The sequence below is a fragment of the Oryx dammah genome, unplaced genomic scaffold (assembly GCF_014754425.2).
Source record: "Oryx dammah isolate SB20612 unplaced genomic scaffold, SCBI_Odam_1.1 HiC_scaffold_29, whole genome shotgun sequence".
Lineage (NCBI taxonomy): Eukaryota > Metazoa > Chordata > Mammalia > Artiodactyla > Bovidae > Oryx > Oryx dammah.
Genome location: NW_024070213.1, coordinates 81,840,084 through 81,862,750, shown reverse-complemented (window position 1 = coordinate 81,862,750; position 22,667 = coordinate 81,840,084). Strand labels below are relative to the sequence as shown.

The 22,667-nt window shown below is 37.6% G+C and overlaps 1 protein-coding gene across 2 annotated transcripts in view; it reads left to right on the top strand.

The window, feature by feature from the left end:
• The window catches only part of NELL2 (neural EGFL like 2), a 382,484-nt gene that overhangs the window by 53,058 nt on the left and 306,759 nt on the right, over window positions 1-22,667 (top strand). For both annotated transcript variants that reach the window (XM_040233810.1, XM_040233809.1), the window contains exon 4: window positions 3,556-3,706. In XM_040233810.1, the coding sequence (XP_040089744.1) occupies window positions 3,556-3,706 (151 nt within the window). The remainder of the gene's footprint in view (window positions 1-3,555; window positions 3,707-22,667) is intronic.

The following is a 22,667-nucleotide window of genomic DNA, read 5'->3' as shown; positions in this document are numbered from 1 at the left end:
CATGAACTTGGTTAATCAGGATGGAAAAAAAGAATTTCATTTTTCCTGTCAGTAAAGTGTAGACTGAATGGAGCTTCTGCAGGACATGTTCGATGTTGGAGGGTCTATTCTTCTTGCAAGTCATCCTAATCCTCATAGAGGGAGCAAAACAGGAAGTGTAATGGGCCAAGAGGATAAGCTTGGACAGGTGAGAGAGCTTGTCCTGAATTGTGACCCCATGAATGAATAGGCTTAAGTCTAAGCTGGATAGAGACCTTCTGGGATCCTACTTACCACCCTGGTAGGATAAAGGATGGTTCTGCCCTGCAGGTCTCCTTAAGCACTTCTTGAATCTCAATGCCCTTCTTGCATCAGCATTCCTGACAGGCAGTGAAATGACCAGTTAAGTAGCTCTATATCAGCATTCCTGGTAAATGGCATGTGAAACGTAACAAAAAGTCCACAATCATGTGAATTATTAGTCTCTCAAGAGTTTTCTCTATGTTCAATTTTTTTTCTTTTTTCCAAATAACCTTCCATATGGCTATCAGAGAAATTTTTCCAAAATGAAGATTGAACAATTTTTACAAAATAATTTCCCTTCAACTACACTTGCCTTCACCATGTTTTCAACCATGGTGATGTACATTTTTACCAAGGATACTCAAATGTAATCCGTTTTTACATGCTTCCTTCATCATAAGGTCAGTCTTCACATGTCATTTCATCTGAAAACAAGACAAACAATACCCACAGAAATAACACAGCCTTTCAGCCCTTCACAAATCTGACTCCAAAAGCAATGGAAAATAACAGAGGTTTTCTTTTGAGTACCAAATGATGAAACTTTCTAAAAATCCTCTTTAAGCATCTCTTCCCTAAAGTTCTACCTTATCAGGCAGCTGCTATCCTTTTCTCAATTTCTTTTCTCTCACTATAAGAGCTTAACCTCACTGGGCCATGCTTTTGCTTCTGTTGGTGGCTCTGATCATCATTTCCATATTCAATGTAGTTCTTCCTCTGTTTCTTTCCTTGGAGTCCCCATCTATCACCCTGTTCAGCAAGACAAAAGATTTTGCTCAAGCTCTACCTTGAACCAAACTGAAGCCTGAAAAAGGGAAGGGAGGGGGGAGCATAATAAATATTTATAATTCAATTTTAATTTGCTTCTAAGTTAGAATGAAGTTATGGAATTTGTGAATAATTCACTTGTATATAAATTGGAGTAGATTAAAAGTTAACACTAGGTAAATTCTTCTCACAGAGTCACATCTTATGTGCCTCCTTGAGGCGGTAGAAGGTTTTGGAGCTCAGAGGAATTGGATTGCATCTCCGCAAAGCCTCTCTTCTCCTTGCTGGAGTCTGGGGAGAAAGTATTACATTAACCATGGCTGAAATTGCAGATTATTGTTATGCTTTTGGTTGTGACTATGGGGTAGAACTGAAGACGTTTCTTTTTGGAAACATGGAAGTTTCTTTGTCCTGAAACTTTGAACCAGTATCCTGAACCTGATTTCCTTGTCCTGGGTTAGCTGCCTGTTCCTGAATCAGTTACTGCAGACAGGAAGAGGTGATGCTGTGATGGAACAGAGTCCTTCTAGCACAGAGGAAGCTGTGGGTTAGGAGTGAGGTGGGATCGTTTTTCAGTGGCACATAAGAATTATTATTATTTATTTTAATTTTTTCACCCAGAGATTAAATCGTGGATGGTGACAAAGACAAGTATCTCTTACACTGGCACACAAAGCCCTGCCTATCCTATCCAGCTTTCCTGCCCAGCTCCATTCTGCAGTGGCTGCTGTTTGCTCTTTCAGCCATGTCATGCCGTTTCACACCACTGTGCTTTTTCATCAGCTATTTCTATGGCTGGAATGGTTTTCCCTCTCTTCTCTACCTGGTGAAGAAGGTGAAGGTGTTAGTCACTCAGTCATGTTTGACTCTTTGTGACCCCATTGACTGTAGCCCTCCAGGCTTCTCTGTCCCTGGGATTCTTCAGGAAAGAATACTGAGGTGGGTAGCCATTCACTTCTCCATGCAATCTTCCCAAGCCAGGGATCAGACTCGGGTGTCCTTCACTGCAGGTGGATTCTTTACCATCTGAGCCACCAGGGAAGCCCATAACTCCTGACCAAATGCCATCTGTTTTATGAGCTCCTTCCCTCCAACTGATGTTGGCTACTTTTCCCTCTGTGATCCAAGAACACTTTTTATTTACCTGAAAGAACACTTTGTGTTTATGCTGAAAATGACAGCATTTCTTTTATTTTATTAGGATTTTTTATCCCCTCCTCTATTTTATGAATATCTTGAGGGCTTCTCCATGTCTATGCATTCCCAGTGAGGGACACAAACCAGATGGTTACATTTTTATTCCATAAATGTGTGGGGCTGGAAAAATTGGAATGTTAGATTAATCCCATAATCTCTGTTTCATCAAGGTAGTTATTCTGAACCTGATTTCTCCTACACTGTTCCCAAGGGAATGCTTGGCAATGTGTGGGAGAACTTTGGGTTGTCACAGTGACTAGGATTGGGTGCCACTGGCATTCTCTAGGGGTAGAACCAGGGATGTAAATGCTCTGCGGTTCGTGGGACAGTCTTCAAGGAAGGATTGTTCTCTCCCAATGCAGGGATCTTCCCCATTGAGAGCTCTTTATCTAGTCTGTTTGGTCTAGAACATAGAAAAGAGTGGAAGGATTTGATAACAGCAGAAACTTTGTCCTGGGTCCCATCAACCTTTTGCTCACACTTTGAATAGGAAAGTGTTATGCTTTGTTGGCAGATGGCTTGAATGATAGGTTTTATCATGTCCACTAAATCTGTCCCTGGCTATTTTCCCCACATCCTGTGAGTCCTGAGGTTGGAGCTGCAAGACTAAACCAAAGAGAAGTGCAGGATAAAAATCTACTCTCCCACTCAAATCTCTTGTCTAGTTGTTCTTTAAACCAGGGGAGAGGGACGTGGGAATTAAGTTCTCTGCATTTCTTTAAAAAATATGGTATGATAATTTGATCTTAATGTTTCATCCAGCGCACAGAAGGCTGAGAGTGACTAATTTCAATGATCTTTTTAAAAATCTGTTTATAGCAAGCCTTCTGGCTATAGATATCAATGTGAAAGGTAGCACATTGATTTAAATCCAGTTTTCTGTCATAAGGTGTCAGAAAAGCTAAATGGCTCTATCATGGTCTCTTAGGTCCTTTTCTTGGAAGGACATCTTTCTGTTCCATTTTGACACTGACATGGCCCTGGTATCCAGGATATAGGAAGAGTGTGAGCAGAAAACTTGGAAGCTCACTTCTTCAAACAGGCTTTTTTGACAGGCTTCTTTGATTCCTTGTCTCAAAGACATTTTTGAAAAAAGATCCCTGAAATACAAGCTCAGTCACTCACGTGGTTTACTGTCTGTGTTATGTGTAGCAAAAAGTGTTTTTGAAAGAATTTACCAGGAGAGTCTGGAGCTTGATATTTATCAGCAATTACTTGTAATGTTTCTGAAAGATGTTGCCTATAAAGAATACTATAAAGGATAAAGGACCACATTCTAGTCTATTTACTGTTTGTTTCCCTTTTTAGATACTCCCAGAAGTATAAAAGCCTCCACTGCTACAGCTGAACAGTTTTTTCAGAAGCTGAGAAATAAACATGAATTTACTATTCTGGTGACCCTAAAACAGACCCACTTAAATTCTGGAGTGATCCTCTCCATTCACCATTTGGATCACAGGTATGTGTGACTGCCAGAGTTTCCTGCATTTTCATTTTATGTAGTGAAATTAACACATTAAAGAGAACTAAATAAAAGCAAGATAACAGGATTGGTTTAAAACAGCAAAAATAATTCTGCTATATTATGCAAAATCACAAATACAGGTAATTGAGATAGCCTAAAAGCAGAAGGAGCTGCTGTTTTTGGTGTTGCTAAGAGCATACAGAAGTTATCATTTTCTTAAAACCCATTTATTAATCACTAACTTCTTCATGAGATATCCTACTCAACGTTAAAGTCAAACAAACTTCTTAATTGATAAACAGCCACAAAAATACTGTATTATATTTATTTAAGATATTGCTTGGGTTTAGAGTTTAATAGTCTTAAAATTTTAATCACAGACAAATACATTCTTTTTCAACGTGTTTCTTAGACTGTTACAGCTATTCTTGGATGTGTGTTGAATCAAAATGCTATCTGGTATTTCCTAGTTTCTTGCACATGTGAGAAACATGATTTGGGGGCTGGTGGGAGTAGTGAGGAGGAGTGGAGAGGGAGAAGAAAAAATTCATTCATGACACTTAGAATATACATAAATTGCTGCTAAATAATATCAAGCAAGTTAGATAAAGAATAGCCATGGTTCTGACAATGAAAGTTCTTTCGTGTTCATATTTTGAGTACCTACTTTGTGACTCTTGGTGAAACTTGGGAAAATTACATAACCTCAATTTCCTCATCTGTAATACAGGGATAATAATAATACCTTCTTCATAGATTGTTGTGAGGATCAAAGAGTTTATATATGTAAAGTGTTTTACATATATAATGAATTTAATGATCCTATTCAGATGTGAGCAGAAACCTCTTTTCCTGGTTTCTCTAATGAGAGATGGGACAGTCTGGGACTTTGCAAATCTTTGCTAAACACTAAAGGCCAAATATATGTGGAGAACAAAATATAGAAAATTGACTCATAGAATAGGGTTCCTGATCACATTCTACCTGGATTACTCACAGTATTTAAGACCCCATCTAATTCTATCTTTAACCCCAAAGGATTATGGTAACATCACAAGCCGCTTACTTGGGTTTTTTTCCTCCCAGGTTTTGGCTTGTTTTTCCGAGGAGGATGTCACCCAAACATTCACTGAGTAGTTGACTTAGTCTCTTCAAGACTAAGAGCTAAGGGAGAGTTCCTAAGGATTCACTAGGATTTTCCCGCTTGGTGTGTTTCTGTTCCTTGTCTTCAGGTGACTGATATCAGGGGAGTTCCTTGCTTGCACCACTGTGACCTTGCCCTTCTCCATTGGGCTTTGGGCAACATGGTTCACATACAGCAAAGGATATTGTTCCTTCACAGAGCAGCCTGATTTATTTCTGATTATTTTTGCTTGCTAAGAAAATTTCCCCTGTATTTCAGGCACTATATTTTTCTGCCCTGTGGCTTTTTCCCACTACCTTATTTGTAGATATTGAAAGGATGTGGTGGGGTCCAGTTGCTTGCTGCTCAAAAGGCAATAAACAGGCTAGGTTGGTGGAAAGGAAAGTTTGCTTTACTTCAGATGCCAGCAACTGGAAACGAGGCGGAGATGGATGGACATCTGTCCAAAAATCAGCTCCTCCCCGCTGGCAACCAGTGGGGCAAGAGCTTTTATAGACAGAAGGAGGGGGCTGCGTGCAGAGACAGCACAGCCAGCTCCGACAGTCATCTTCAAATTGGTCATCAGTGGTCTGACCAGTGTCATCTTGGTTGTTTTAGGTGTGGTTAATCTTCAGTTCCAAGGTCCGCTTGTTCCCATTTCTCTGAGACCAGTTCTCAAAATCGTGGCAGCTTATGTCCAGGGCACAGTCTGGTCATCATGCAGTTAACTTCTCTGCCTGGTGTTTTGGTATCTGTAAGGCAGCTCACTGGATATGCCTCAGAGTATTATCTATAGTCCTTGAGAAAGTGCTAGAGGTCCTTGACTTTGCTTAATGACTGCATTATTTGGTGCCCTTTGATTGTTTTCCTTTGTTTCCATCTGTTCTCACTTTTCTGGTTAAACTTATTCTTTGACTCTAAAGTTTTCCACAGACAAAAGGCAGGCAGAGGACATGGTGGGGAGAGCAAAGACCATAGGGTCCTGCTTTGGTTCATAGGGATGTGAAACTCACCCATCCTTCTTCCAGATGACACCCTCAAAACCATCCCATCTAAATGGACAATGTTTTGTTTGGTCCCTAGAGTTGAATAGATTAACTCTACAAATGCTTGACCAGCATGGATTTCATGTTATCTATGCACTTTCTATCTGATGCTTCTTACAACAGTTTCAAATTTTTTTTAGCACCTTAGACATAGTAGGGGTATATTGATATACCCAGCCTTTATCAGATAGGTTCTTGAAGGCAGATTGGTGTCAGACAGATCCTTTCTTCCTGTTCCTATAAAGTAGACTTGTTAAAATGATACGTAGGGCTTTATATTGACTTATTTCAATTAAAAATAATGTTTACTTTTTTATCTTTTATTTATTTTTTAAAATATTTATTTATTTTAATTGGAGGTTAATTACTTTACAATATTGTATTGGTTTTGCTATACATCAACATGAATCCACCACAGGTATACACGTGTTCCCCATTCTGAACCTTTCTCCCTCCTCTTCCCTGTACCATTCCTCTGGGTTAGCATAGTGATGTATTTTCATTGTAGAAAAATTGGAATACTGGTAAGTATAGTAAAGAAATAGGAGAACTCACACAAATCATATCACCCAAAGAAGACTATGTTGAAATTGTCATATTTTAGTCCAGAATTTGTGTACAGAGATATGCCATATTTTGTTTGATCAACTCCTTACTTTTGGGTACTTAACTGATTTCTTTTTTAACTTTAAAAAATAGCACCAACATGAATATATTTATGCGAATCGTTGTGCTTAGCTCTCATGCTTTCCAGTTATTCTTGCTAAATTTATTACTAATTATTCATTTATATTATCTATAAATTTGATAACATTTACATAAATAAATACTGCATTTGAGATATAGGATATTTTTTATAATATTAAAATCATCTGTGTTGGTTATTCACTTTTTCATTTGCTTGCTCAGCAGCAGCAGCAGCAGCAGCAGCAGCAGCAGTAAGCCAATAATTATTAAAGGCTTATCATGTGCCAGGCAGGGTGCTCAGTGCATTCCATGTGTTAATTCGTGTTATCATCATGTATTAGATAATGGTTCAGAGTACAGATCTGGAGCTGGACTGTGTGCATTCCAGTCATAGCTCTAAGACTGACAGGCTTTGTGACTCATGTAAATTTCTTACCTCTTCTGAACTTCAGGTTCCTCATCTGTAAATTCATATAAAGTACTTGATAATCCTAGAGAAAAACTTCCACAGAAGTTGATCATGTGGCAAGGTCATTATTCTCATTATCATTTTACAGATAGGAAAAATAAGCATTAGAGAGATTAAGTTGTCACCATATAAAGATACCAAATAGTTATTGCCTATATTCCCCACACTGTACATTGCATACTCATGACTCATTTATTTTATAACTGGAAGTTCGTACCTCTGAGTCTCCCTCACTTATTTATCTCCTCCCCTCAAACCCTCTCTATTCTGACCACCACCTGTTTATATCTATAACTCTGTTTTGTTATGTTTATTGATTTGTTTTAGGTTTTACGTGACATATATGAGTGCAGTATTTGTCTTTCTTTGACTTATTTCACACTTGGCATCATTCCGGTTCTTGAGTCCAGAATTTTTTACCTGTCCACTGTGATAGCTCCTAACCTCATGTTACCCTCACAGACCTTGTGCTTTGTTGTGGTTTTTTTCCCCTATTATTATTGCTGACATTATCTTTCTTTCCTTAAGTCTTATTCTCACCAGTTTCTTTAGTTTCATCATTTCCCAAACACTTATCTATTCTCTGCTGATTTTTACAAAAGATTAAAATGGTTTTCCAAAGAATACATACCTGTGGCCAACAGGCACATGGAAAGATACTCAACATCACTAATCATCAAGAAAGTGAAAATGAAAATCACAATGAAATAATCATCTCACTTCTGTTAGAAGGCTATTATCAAAAAAGACAAGAATAGCAAGTGTTGAGGATGATGTGGAAAGTGTAAATTGTTACAGTCTCTACGGAATATAGTATGGACTTTCCTCAAAAAATTAAAAATAAAACAACATTTGATCCAGCAAAATAAATAAATAAATAAATAAAATAAAGTGGTATATAGAGAGATATCTATCTGGGCGTCCCTGGTGGCTCAAATGGTAAAGAATCTTCCTGCAAAATGGGAGACCCTGGTTCAATCCCCTGGAGAAGGGAATGGCTACCACTCCAGTATTGTTGCTAGAGAACTCCATGAACAGAGGAGACTGGCAGGCTATAGTCCATGGGGTTGCAAAGAGTTGGGCACAACTGAACAACTAACACTTTCACTTTTACTTTCATAGAGATATGTACAGGACAATAAGATAAAAATAAAATGAAATATACAAATTAGGGTAAAGAAAAAATAGACACCTAGTTGGGTGATTAAGGAAATGCAACTATTCTTAATTCTGAGACCAGAGACGTATTTCTCCTATGACCTATTTTTATTTATTTTTTTTAGTTACTCAGCAGTTTTATTTTTATTTAACTTTCAAAGTCTCCTATGACCTTTTATGGGAAAATGTATTGAGTGCCTTTAAAGGAACAAGTTCAGAAAACCTTGTGTCAACTGGTTGCATTATGACACAGTGCACTTCAGAAAAATCAAGTCTATAACAATGCCAGTAACATGCATCTATGTTGAGGGTGTTTGAAACAATACTGCCTGCAAGGCCTTAGGCAATATGCACGAAAGTTCTGTGCAACCAAGTTTTACTGCTCAAAATGACAATAGCACCTCCTGTATGAAATCCTGATAAAACACCTTGTCTTCCAGGCAGTAGTCCACATAGATTGCTTTTTCCAATGTCTTGAAAATAATATTAAATTCAAGTTAGACTTCTCTGATATATCCCAAATTATAGTTATTCTTTGTTGACAGTTAAGTGAGACTTAGTGTTGAGCTTCAGTAGCAGTACAGTTGGAGGAAATACTGACATTTTTTTACAAAAATTGAGGAGCCAACAAGGACATGCCTGAATAGAAGGTACCTATGTTTGCCTATGGTAGCTGAAGTAGGTGATTCCCAAGGGTAGGGCCAGGCTTTTCCTGGGGAAGTAGCACAAGTTCCACTTTCAAGTACTGATGGATGAATCCTCTATAATATGGAAGTTTTAATTATGCTGCAAATTTGAAACATTACATGTAATACTTACAGTGAATTTTACAAATTAGGAAAAATCACAAAGAAGGAAGGAAAAATCATCAGTAATTTTACTCTACTGGGGATAGTTTTTACTAATACTTTCAGTTATACATGACTATTTAAAATGAAAAGATATACTATTTAAAAAATTGAATCACACTGGACATAATATTTTATAGCTTTTTAAAATTTAGCAAAATATTTTGGGGATTATCTCATTCAAATAAATATTTGCTTATAATCTATTTGTTAAAAACCAAAGAGTATTCCATTGCCAGATGTAAAGGAGAAGTGCAGGAGGAAAAGATTGGGAGTTTGGGGTTAGCAGATGCAAACTGTTACATATGCAATGGGTAAACAGCCTGATATACAGCACAGGGAACTATATTCAATATATTGTGATAACGTAATGAAAAAGAATATGTATGTGTAACTGAATCACTTTGCTGTACAGCAGAAATGAACACAGCATTGAAAATCAAGTATACTCCAATAAAATAAAATTTAAAAAAGCCAAACTAAGCATCCCCAGAATGTTAAATTTTAATCAGTAGAACTATCTGAGGTAGCCACTAAGATGACTAGCTTGCAAAACATATCCTGGATAAGTGAATACGTTTATGTCCTTCACGGGATGGTCAGCTGTAAACTAGTTAAATGTTGAAGAACGGCCATCAGAATAAACAAGTGATCTGTCATCCTTTACCTGGCAGTGATTAGATGTGGGTCCAGCTCTCCATCAGATCTCTCCTAGTTCACAGAAGAGCTCTTCCTGCTTATTTCCTAGTTGCTTTCGGGGGTGGTTGTGGTGAGGTGGTAGCACTCCACTGACCTTGAGTTCTTGACTGCTTGGTAGAAAACAAGAACTTGAATGATTCCCCATTAATGAGGCTCTGTGAGTTCAACCACATAGTGCCTGCTATGGAAAAAACCCTAAATAAACATTAATGTTACTAGTAGAGATGAGATGCTGCTGCTTCCCTGATCCTCGAGTCAGTAGCTAGCTTCACTTTCATCTCCATGCAATTGATGATAGTGAGTTCTGAGATACCTGGCTATTTGCGTCTTGCTCTGATGCCAGCTGAAGTAAGGAGAATCAGAGAGAAATAGAGACTGTGGGTTATGTCAGCTCCAGCGCTGGCGGAGATGAAGAAAAGTGGCATCATTCAGCAGGAGGATAAATGCCAGGCACAGAGGCCTGGTCTGCTCATCATCTATGTGTCATTCCCTCTCTTTCTGCTCATCCAAAGTGTGTTCACACTCCAGAGCTTCACGCACTGCTCCATGAAGCTTTTACTGACCTTTCCTGTTTACATTCATTGCTTCCTCCATGAACCTCCAATGCCTTTTTGAAATTTGGGTCACTCCTTTTGCCATTCTAACATATAACATCTTACCTTGTTTCAATGTTTCACATATATACATATGCATTATTTACATATGAAACACTAAAAATATCATTTACTGCCTTTGATCACAATCATAGCAAATATTTATTGAAGATTTAAAAATTAAAATTTAAAAAAATTGGTAATTCCCTGTGGTTCAAAATTGAAAAGATACCATAGGATATAGAGGAAAAAAGTCTACCTCCATCCATGTCCCTGGCCACTTGATTTCTGTCCCTGGGGCCAACCACTATTATCCTTAAAAGACACTTTGAAAATAAGAAAAACATAAACAGGAAAATATCTCTCAGCCCATCAGTGGTGTGCTGGAGTGGGCTGGTATTGGCTGACAGGAGTTGAAACTTTGTGAGCTGACTGACATTACTGCTGTAGCTTGAAGAAGGCTATGGACATCAGCAAGTGCTACAGAGCAGAGCTTTTTTAAAAATATGCATTTTTATTGATAAATATTCTTTTTTTATGAGTCCACTTTTTTATATTTTCTGTCTTCCCTAAACAAATGGATAAATGAACCAGTATCTCATAATTATTTGTCTAGAGAACAGAGAGCCAAACGTTAAACGTTTACCAGTATCACTGAGTGTAGTTCTGGCATCTAGAGACAACCACAACACTCCAGGATGTAGCTTTCTAATCCTTTTCCCAGATGTCCTTATGCATTTGTGTGAAATTTTATGTAGCTGACAACAGTTTTTTATTAGATTTTTTCCCTTTGTTGTGGAGGATTACACATAAAGTTTGCATACTCCATTTCACCTGCTATGCTGTCATGCAAAGTTAGATGCTAAATAAATATTTGGTGGATGGAGAAATGAGTGAAAGATCAAGAGAAAGATTATCATGAGTGGACCAGGAATCGTAAATGACATGAGGAAGTTTTTTCCAGGCTAGGGCAAATGATCTGGAGAATGTTCAAATTGCTCTATTGATGCAGGGTGCCTAATCTGTCCTGAAATGTCATTAGCTCTAAGCATGAGGATTTCACTAACTGGCAGGTCCTGCTTCCAAATGGCAAGTTCTTAGTGAATAACGACACCTATAATGAGCTACATAGCAGCATCTCAGCCACAGTGTGAAAACTGGAAACCTAATCACACAACTTTGTTGGTTTGGACATAAGAGACTAATGGATGTGCTCTGGGTTCGGGGGTGTCTGAAGTGAGCTAAGAGCAGGATGGAAGTGGGAAAGGCAGGCATCACAGTATCTCGGGATTGAAAGTGGGCTTAAGTCACATCTTGGTATTGAAACACAACTTAAAACAAAGTGGCATCATTATGAAGCTGCTAGGAACCTCGTCAGGGCTTCCCTCGTGGCTCAGATGGTAAAGAATCTGCCTGTAATGCGGGAGACCCAGGTTCAGTCCCTGGGTTGTGAAGGTCTGCTGGAGAAAGGAATGGCTACCCACTCCAGTATTCTTGGAGCTTCCCTGGTGGCTCAGATGGTAAAGAATCTTCCTGCAACGTGGAAGACCCAGGCTTGATTCCTGGGTTGGAAGAAAGGAATGGCTACCCCACTCTTGCTCATTAGCAGTACCCTGGTGCACTGTGAGTAGGATCTCATTTGGTCTCCCAACCTGAGATGCAGGTTTCAAATGATGTTTTCAAGTAGGAGCTGCTATTACAAACTGGACTACAAACGTCATGTGAATACAGTGTTAAAAGGTTGTTGGCTCTTCTGTCATGTCTGTGCATGTTTACCCAACAATAGCTTGACCTAAAAACAACAGACAATACCATGGTACTTTATGTCTGAAAGAATTAAGACCCTTAGGCAGACCAAAGGAGTTTTCTCATCATTACAGTTTTATGACTATTGTGTTTTGAAAGGAAAAAAAAAAGACTATAGAGAAATAATTCTATAATGTTGGTTCACTTACTTATTTATACCAGAAACATAGAAGAGAAATATGAAAACAGTAAGTGAAAGTGTATTGTAAGTAAAAATGAATGATAAAATTTCCCCAAAATCCAAAAGGACTATTTTCTTTTTCCATATTTTACAAAACTGCAGTTTCTTCAGAATAAGTAAAATCCTTTTGTTGTCCTTTGGTGCTGATTTGGTACAGTCCCCTAGGTTATATTCTGTGATTTATAATACTTCTCTTTATTTAAGATAATCTTGGGATTTATATATATAAATTGATTTTCATGAGATTAATATTAGAAAATTTCCTGATATGCAGATATTATCTATCCTTCTAACTTTGAATGTTTTGCAAATAGGATACATGGAAATAATTTATGGCAGTAGGTGTGCAACTATATACAAAATTGTCTTGCAGTTTGCCATGATCTTCTATATTAATAAACTTGAGGTGAAATAAATGAGATTTTTTTCAACTCTCTTAGTAGTAATTATTGTACATTTTGAATGAGTAAGAATGTATTTATGTATGAGGCTGATAAAATATGTCTTCATATTTGTGAGTGTCTGTCATGTATTAAGCCATTTCTTTCTTGATATTACTAAGTAAAAATTAAATTTACTGGCAATATTTGCTTGGCTTAATGGTTCTGAACTAAAAGATGACTGTTTATTTTGGATAAAATTACCAGACTGATGTTATAGTTACTATACTCTTTATTTTTTGGTTGCACTTTACTTAATAAATAACATTAAACATAATAGGATTTATAAATTAAAATTTCAAACCCAAATTCTACATAATTAAAAAAAAACTGCCCTTATATTTTATTCTCTTAAAGTGTGTTTCAACATCATTATTTATCTCTAACAAAATTGCCTCTTTAATTATTAGGAAAGTTGCAATATATATTCTAATGTGGTTAAACCTACATATACCATTTATTACAAGGCAGGGTGAGTTGCTCATCAAAGAAACTCAGTTGAAATTAAGACTCAGCAAGCAAATGAGATTTCTCTTACTACTTATATGTACCACATTTTTATATAGGTTAAGTGATAGAAAGGATATAGAGAGTTAATATAATAAGCTAATATAATATAGTTAATATAGAGAGGTTATTTCATGGAGCACGGATCCCTTTCTCATGCTGAAGAAAGAAGGCATTCTTCTCCTTCTGGTCAGCATTCCATTCTTTCTTCAGAGCCAATGAGTGAATCCACTGGCGGCGGCTGCTGCAACTAACCATGGACTAACCAGCCATACTCACAGCCACACATCATAAGTGTGGGCTATTCACTTCCCTAGACAGAGATGAAGAGGGCTGGGGTATTTCTAGTTCCTTCCTGTTTTGACCATGTCCAGTTATCAGGCCTCAAATATCTTGGGCCATTACAAGACCCTTCTGCGGCATCCGTCTTGTACCTTGTACTTCCTTACCTGCTCTCTTCACTCTGCATGATAGAATAGCAGTCCCTTGGCTGTATTGGCCCATGTATCTACTAAAGTACAGTTTGCTACTAATTATTTTAAGGCATTTTTCTTACACTAAAAATATTTCTAATAATTAAATTTTTAAAAATATTGTTCTTCACTTGGGAATGAAAACTTTCAGAATGTTATTTTAATTCTTTTTTTCCTTTGATAAGCCCTTGTGATTTTTATTATTTTCACTTTCATTATTTTTGATGATGTTTACATGTTTTTAGGGGGCAGTAGCTCTCCCAGATTGCCTTCAAGTAATAAGCTTATGATTAAATGATTTACCTACTGTGTTTCATATAGAATCTTTATGAAATGATATTGAAATGAATGAAGAGGCTTTTTTTTTTTTTCAGTTATTATCCCAGAATTTGTCCAGGATGAATTCTAAGAAATGGAATTTGCTGGGTAACCGGTTATAATAGATTTTTCCTATATGTTAGATAATTTTTTTTTTTCTTTTTAGATACGCAATGTCTGTGTGTATATGCTCAGTTGTGTCTGATTCTTTGTGACCCCATGGACTGTAGCCTGCCAGGCTCTTCTGTCCATGGAATTCTACAGGCAAGAATACTGGAGTAGGTTGCTCTGCCCTTCTTCAGGAGATCTTCCAGACCCACGGATTGAACCTGGGTCTCCTGCACTGCAGGAATATTCTTTATCATCTAAAGCCACCAGGGACTAAGTTATCAAAATGAGAAAATGATGAGTTAGAATGGACCTTGACTATAACCAACTACTATGGCTATTTCTGTGTGTACTAGGTATGTGTAGTGTATTGGATGGAGGTATACATATAGATGGAGAAGGCAATGGCAACCCACTCCAGTACTCTTGCCTGGAAAATCCCATGGATGGAGTAGCATGGAAGGCTGCAGTCCATGGGGTCACTGAGGGTCGGACACGACTGAGCGACTTCACTTTCACTTTTCACTTTCATGCATTGGAGAAGGACATGCAACCCACTCCAGTGTTCTTGCCTGGAGAATCCCAGGGACGGGGGAGCCTGGTGGGCTGCCATCTATGGGGTCGCACAGAGTCGGACACGACTGAAATGACTTAGCAGCAGCAGCAGCATACATATAGATATATGTATCTAATCTGGTCTGTGAATAATTTTCTACATGTTATGAATGTATGTATATGTTTCAGGAAAGATTTTAATACATAGTAATCTCATCAGCAGTTTAAAGTACCTACTTACCCACTTTCTTCAACAGTGATTTGAAAATTTGCCAGTCCAGTAGGTGAAAAATAACACTTTGTTGGTAAAATTGAATACTTTCTCATATACGTATTGGTCATTCATATGTCTTCTTTTGTAAATAGCCTATTTAGTTAACTCCCTGGTGGCTCAGATAGTAAAGAGTCTGCCTGCAATGTGGGAGACCTGGGTTCAATCCCTGGATCGGGAAGATCCCCTGGAGAAGGAAATGGCAACCCACTCCAGTATTCTTGCCTGGGAAAACCCATGGACAAAGAGGAGCCAGGCAGGCTACAGTACATGGGGTTGCAAAGAGTAGGACATGACTGAGTGACTTCACTTCACTGCTTATGTAGTTAATTGAGTAATTAGTTTCTTTTGGCTATGCTGTGTCTTTGCTGCTGCTTTTGTCTAGGGGTGGTGAATGAGGGCTGCTCTCCAATTGTGGCGCATGGGCTTCTCATTGCAGTGGCTTCTCTTATTGTGGAGCACAGGCTCTAGGGCATGCTGGCTTCAGTACTTGCAACTCTCGGCCTCTAGAACACAGGCTCCATAGTTGCGGCACACAGGTTTAGCTGCCCCGCAGCTTGTAAGCTCTCCTGGATCAGGGATTGAACTTGTGTCCCCTGCACTGGCAGATGGATTCTTTAGCATGGAGCCACCAGGGAAGCCCAACAGTGTATTTAGATACATTGTCTATTTTTCTACAATTTCTTACTGATTTAAGTGAACTCCACTTAATAAGAATATTAATTTCATATCATCTATAGTTTTTGAAGAATCGATGCTTTTGAACTGTGGTGTTGGAGAAGAACTCTTGAGAGTCCCTTGGACTGCAAGGAGATCCAGCCAGTCCATTCTAAAGGAGATCAGCCCTGGGTATTCTTAAGAAGGAATGATGCTAAAGCTGAAACTCCAGTATTTTGGCCACCTCATGCAAAGAGTTGACTCATTGGAAAAGATTCTGATGCTGGGAGGGATTGGGGGCAGGAGGAGAAGGGGCCGACCGAGGATGAGATGGCTGGATGGCATCACTGACTCGATGGATGTGAGTCTGAGTGAACTCCAGGAGATGGTGATGGACAGGGAGGCCTGGTGTGCTGCGATTCATGGGGTCACAAAGAGTTGGACATGAATGAGTGACTGAACTGAACTGAACTGATAGTTTTCATTTGCTTTGAAGTCTTTATGATGATTTTTGCTGTGCTAAAATTTTTTTAATTGATATGCAGTCAAATCAATAATTTTTGTCTCTAAAGAGTGAGACTATGTTAATGACATAGTGAAGAAAGAATATATTTTCTTTCACTAAAGAAAAGAGAAAGCCAATTAGAAAATTCCAGGAAAAGAAAATTTGAAATTGCCTTTATGAGAAATTTCTGGTCTACTATATAAAAGAGAAAATTTGGCATGATTTGAGTAGTTGGGTGAAGTAAGAAAAATTGTATCTGTTCTTGATTCTACCTAACATTCTTCTTTGGATGTTGACAAGTTTGTAACAATAGACAGTACATTTTTTGACACTGCAATCTCACACACTAGTAAAGTAATGCTCAAAATTCTCCAAGCCAGGCTTCAGCAATACGTGAACCATGAACTCCCTGATGTTCAAGCTGGTTTTAGAAAAGGCAGAGGAACCAGAGATCAAATTGCCAACATCCTCTGGATCATGGAAAAAGCAAAAGAGTTCCAGAAAAACATCTATTTCTGCTTTATTGATTATGCCAAAGCCTTTGACTGTGTGGATCACAAGAAACTGTGGAAAACTCTGAAAGAGATGGGAATACCAGACCACCTGACCTGCCTCTTGAGAAATCTGTATGCAGACCAGGAAGCAACAGTTAGAACTGGACATGGAACAACAGACTGGTTGCAAATAGGAAAAGGAGTACGTCAAGGCTATATATTGTCACCCTGCTTATTTAACTTATATGCAGAGTACATCATGAGAAATGCTGGACTGGAAGAAACAAGCTGGAATCAAGATTGCTGGGAGAAATATCAATAACCTCAGATATGCAGATGACACCACCCTTATGGCAGAAAGTGAAGAGGAGCTAAAAAGCCTCTTGATGAAAGTGAAAGAGGAGAGCGAAAAAGTTGGCTTAAAGCTCAACATTCAGAAAACAAAGACCATGGCACCTGGTCCCATCACTTCATGGGAAATAGATGGGGAAACAGTAGAAACAGTGTCAAACTTTATTTTTGGGGTCTCCAAAATCACTGCAGATGGTGACTGCAGCCATGAAATTAAAAGACGCTTACTCCTTGGAAGAAAAGTTGTGACCAACCTAGATAGTATATTCAAAGCAGAGACATTACTTTGCTGACTAAGTTCCGTCTAGTCAAGGCTATGGTTTTTCCTGTGGTCATGTATGGATGTGAGAGTTGGACTGTGAACAAGGCTGAGTGCCGAAGAATTGATGCTTTTGAACTGTGATGTTAGAGAAGACTCTTGAGAGTCCCTTGGACTGCCAGGAGATCCAACCAGTCCATTCTGAAGGAGATCAGCTCTGGGATTTCTTTGGAAGGAATGATGCTAAAGCTGGAGCTCCAGTACTTTGGCCACCTCATGCAGAGAGTTGACTCATTGTAAAATACTCTGATGCTGGGAGGGATTGGGGGCAGGAGAAGAAGGGGACAACCAAGGATGAGATTGCTGGATGGCATCATGGGTTCGATGGACGTGAGTTTGAGTGAACTCCGGGAGATGGTGATGGACAGGGAGGCCTGGCGTGCTGCGATTCATGGGGTCGCAAAGAGTCGGACATGACTGAGTGACTGAACTGAACTGAATGAATACTAGTACACAGGCATTAATGCAAATACAGTTGATGAATTTACTATTGATCTTTTAGTTGGAGATCTGAAAAGAGGATAATGGTATATCTGTATTTAACCTTCTATCTTAATCTGGCTCATAATACTTAATAAATAGTCCACCTGCAATGCAGAAACCTGCCTGTGATCCCTGGGTTGGGAAGATCCTCTGGGGAAGGGAAAGGCAGCCCACTCCAGTATTCTGGCCTGAAGAATTCCATGGACTGTATGGTCCATGGGGTCGCAAAGAGTCGGACATGACTGAACGACTTTCACTTTCATTTCACTTCATACTCAATGAATGATTTTTTTGTTCTGATTAATAATGAAAAGAAATGGTCTTCTTGAACTTAGATCTAGGTATACTTATCTAGTGTAATAGCTGGGAGGTAAAGCTGGAGGTCCCTGTGCCAGTTACCTGAAGCCCATTCTTTTCTCACGTATTTGTAACATTAGTTGCAGGACCAAATCTCTGAGGTTGGCTTCTGGGTCTTGTATTCTGATCTGCTTGTGACTCCCACAACAAGAGCACACTACTCTGATTGCTGTCGTTTTATAAGATTTGCTATATCATAGTTCAGGTCTCTGTTCTTCCTGTTCAGATTTTGTTTTTTTTTTTTTGTTTTTGTTTTTGTTTTTTTTTGGCTTTTTGGCTATGTTTGCAACTTCATTCTGTGGTATAAACTTTAAAATCAGTTTAATAAGTTTTATGAAAAAATGCTATTTGGATTTGTATTGGAATTACATCATATTTATAGATTGTTATATGTTACCATTCTCCTGATACTCATTTTTTAAAATCCAGGGATATGACTTATCTCTCCATTTTCTTTCATATCTTATTTATAACTATTTCCATAATGGATATACACATATTTTGTTAAATTTTCCACTAGGAACCTTATGGGCTGTGTGTGCTCTTACTCAAATGGGATCTTTATTTTTCCATTATATTTTCTATTTGTAAAAGACTTAAATTGCTATAATGGACTCTGTTTGCTATCAAAAGTAACTTCTTTTTATAGTATTTAACTTGCTTTATCTTTTGTCTCTGGAAGAAAGTTGGATTCTTTGGTTGCAACTCAGAGTATAATAAGAAAATTTTCAAGGTGCATTCAAAGTTCATTTAACTCTCTTTTCTTAATCTGCCATACATTGATATGCAGTGACATTTCAATGATCTTTTCCAAGATGAATGTTGAGGGACTGTTGTAATATATTTTAATTCTTTGGCATTAAGACTCTTCTCTTTTTAGTCTTATGATGTCTTTATTAAACTTCCCAAATGCTCTTTAGGACTTTGATCAATCACTTAAAACATTTTTCAAAATACTCATTTAAAAAAGATAATCGACTTTCCACAGTTTATTATGAAGTGACAGGAAATAGAATTCACCTTATTTGTAACTTGTCTTGTTATTTTCTATAGTTTGGTGAAACATACCTTTTTAAAAAGTCCACGCAAAATATTATTTTGGTGTCCTTATTGTCATGGAGTTTATATTATCTCCATTACTTAAGAAATCTTTTTTCCCTGGATGGTGTGTGTACTTAAATTCCATTGAGCTTGGCAAGGAGTCATATTTTTATGGTTGAAACCATATATTAGTATATTTCATAGCAGTTGAATGAAAGTCATTCAGATTTTGCCTCTTCATTTTAATGATGTTTATCCATTGAGCATTTTGAAAAAGGAGATGATTGACCTGTTGTCATTTTTTTCTTCGTATTTTAACTTTTGATTATTTAAAACTCTAGGTGTTATAAAAATTGTGTTTGATTATTATTGAGGATGCCAACTGCACCAGAGAATACATCAGTTCAGTTCAGTTCAGTCGCTCAATCACTGAATATTTTAGCTTAAACTCAAAAAAAGAGAGATGTAGGTTCTGAGGAAACAATTTACTTTGGAGATACTTAAACTATAAATTTTGAAGCACCAAACACTATCTTTAAAATATTTTTTGCTACTATGACATCTGAAAAATGACTCATTTCTAAAATAAAATTCTTTGAATATTAGTGAATTTGTACATTTTTAATGTATTTGCTAGTAAGTTGATGGTGTCTCTGATTTCATGAATAGTTTCTAAATATCTTTTTGCCATTTTATACCAGCCTTGTCATTTTTCTTGTTTATTTGTAAGAATTTTTATATGGTAAGAATATCAACTCACTATCAGTTATATATGCAGGGGAGTTCCCAGGTTAATGATTGCTTTTAATTAAAAATTTTTTAAAAAATCATTTCAAACCTGCAGAAGGGTTTACAAAGACAGTACAAAGAACTCCCACATCTTCTTTTACCAGATTTCTAATTGGTAATATTTTTGGCCCATTTTCTCCATCATCCTTTATTTCATTTCAATATACCTTTTACCAGCAATATACTCCATCACCCTTAAATACTATACTGTATTTTTTCTTAAGACAAGGACACTATCCCTGTAAAACCAACATACATCTTCTAATCAAGACATCAAAACTGACAGCATAATATCATCCAATCTCAGACCTCACTTAAATTTCACCAACTATCTAAATAATGTTTTTTTTTTCCTTGTTAGACCATGACTCCAATCTAGAACACATATTCCATTTGGTTGTCATATCTTATAATTTCCCTCAATTTGAGCAGTTATAGTCTTTCCGTGTTTTGGGTATCCTTTATGGTCTCAGTATAGGCATTGTATTCCATATTATCACCCACCACCTGGGTTCATCTGATGTTTCCTCATCACTCAAGCTATGCATTCTTGTTAGGAATATCACAGAAATGATGCTGGCCACATCTGGACATACACCGTGTCAGTTGTCCTTCTGTTGATGATATCAACCTTGATCACCTGGTCACATTGATGATCTGCCAGGTTCTACACTACTTTTCCCTTTGATTTTCATTAGTATTTTATTGGGAAATAATTCAATTTTATTCCAATGTCTTATTCCTCATCAGAGCTTCATTCACTGCCTTAACATCCATTAACTGTTCTCACCTGTATAAGATATGATTGATACCAAGTGACATGGATAAAATGGAAAATCAAATTCATTCTAACTCAAATTCATTTTCTGTATTGTCAAAAATTTAAGGAATATGTGTCATATAAAAATACATTCCTAAAAAATGGTAATTCAAACTTTTGTATCTCATACCTCATTTTAAGTGTAGATCACCATTCACCATACAAGGCATCTTTATATTAATTGTTCCTTATAGCTCAGTTGGTAAAGAATCCACCTGCAATGCAGGAGACCCTGGTTCGATTCCTGGATCGGGAAGATCCACTGAAGAAGGGATAGGCTACCCACTCCAGTATTCTTGGGCTTCCCTTGTGGCTCAGCTGGTAAAAAATCCACCCGCAGTGCAGGAAACCTGGGTTCGATCCTGGGTTGGGAACATCCCCTGGAGAAGGGAAAGGCTACCCACTCCACTATTCTGGCCTGGAGAATTCCATGGACTGTATAGGACATGGAGTCGCAAAGAGTCAGACACAACTGAATGACTTTCACTTTCACTGTATTCTTCCTTAATGAAAGGTATTAATTTATACTGAATGAAATTCAGAGGAAATAGTATTTTATTTCCATAAAGGTGATTTGCCTAACTTTTCTACTGTTTTCCTAATAGCTTTAAATACAGGATCGCATTTATTGAACTACAAAGACCTTTGTAAGAATAAGATCCAAGTGTATATAAGATATATTTTCAGGCAAATTTTGATGGAAATAAGTTTCTATGACATCTAGTTATTGGGTTTTCATTGTTTGACATTTCTAGTAGGTTAAAAATGCATCTCAGAATTCAAGGTCTATTGCAGTTTGATTCAATCACATTAAGAAAAGATGTGTTTATTATTAAGTTCTCCATGTCTAACTAGATTTGATAATGTAAAGTTGTTTTTTAGTCACTAATAATTTCTGAGTTTTTTGTAACCCCATGGATGGTAGCCCACCAAGCTCCTCTGTCCATGGGATTTCCCAGGCAAGAATAGTGAAGTGGGTTGCCATTTCCTTCTCCAAGGGATATCCTGACCAGGGACTGAACCTGCATCTCCTGCTTGGCAGGTGGATTCTTTTATTGCTGAGCCACCTGGGAAGCCCAATGTGGAGTAATAGGACAGTATAAAATGTCTGGTCATATAAAATAAAGATTTGGCAGAAATATAAAATTCTAGACATGAAAAAGGAAGCCTTACAGTTATAGCAATTCATCGGCCAAGGAAGTGTAGATTCAGGAAAATGATGAAATGGGAACTTCTTTGAGGACCTGGACTTTGTCTGTTTTTTCCCAGTATTCTCTATGCCTACTATGGTGCCTGCTGTAAAGATGGCTGGTAGATCTTTGAGGAATGACTGAATGAGAAGTGCAGAGCATCTGCTTATATGTGGTTGTGTGGCAGCTGGATGTTTTCTTAGATTTATTGAAATGTTTTTTCTGCATTATAAGAGTTAACACTTTGTCATATAGTCCTCTAAGCACTTTACATGGATTAATCTCATTAAATGTGCATCACAGTCTTGGTGGTAGATACCATTCTTAATGTATTTTCCAGATAAGGAAATGGAGCCTTGAGAGGTTAAGTCTCAAGTCCAAGGTTATAGTAAGTGGCAGAATCAACATTTGAACCAGGCTGCCAGTCATCAGAGCCCATTCTCCTATAACCGCTATCTTGACGGCTTCTCTCTCTGTTGTTTTAGAGCAGCACCATGGCCTTTCTACTTCCTTAAAACCCAAGAATTCAGTTTTTTTTTTAATTATTGGATAATTGCTTTACAATGCTGTACTGATTTCTGCTACACAACAATTCTAATCAGCCATAGCTCTCACTCTCTCTATATATCTTCTGCCTCTTTAGCCCCCTCCCATCCGATTCCTCTAG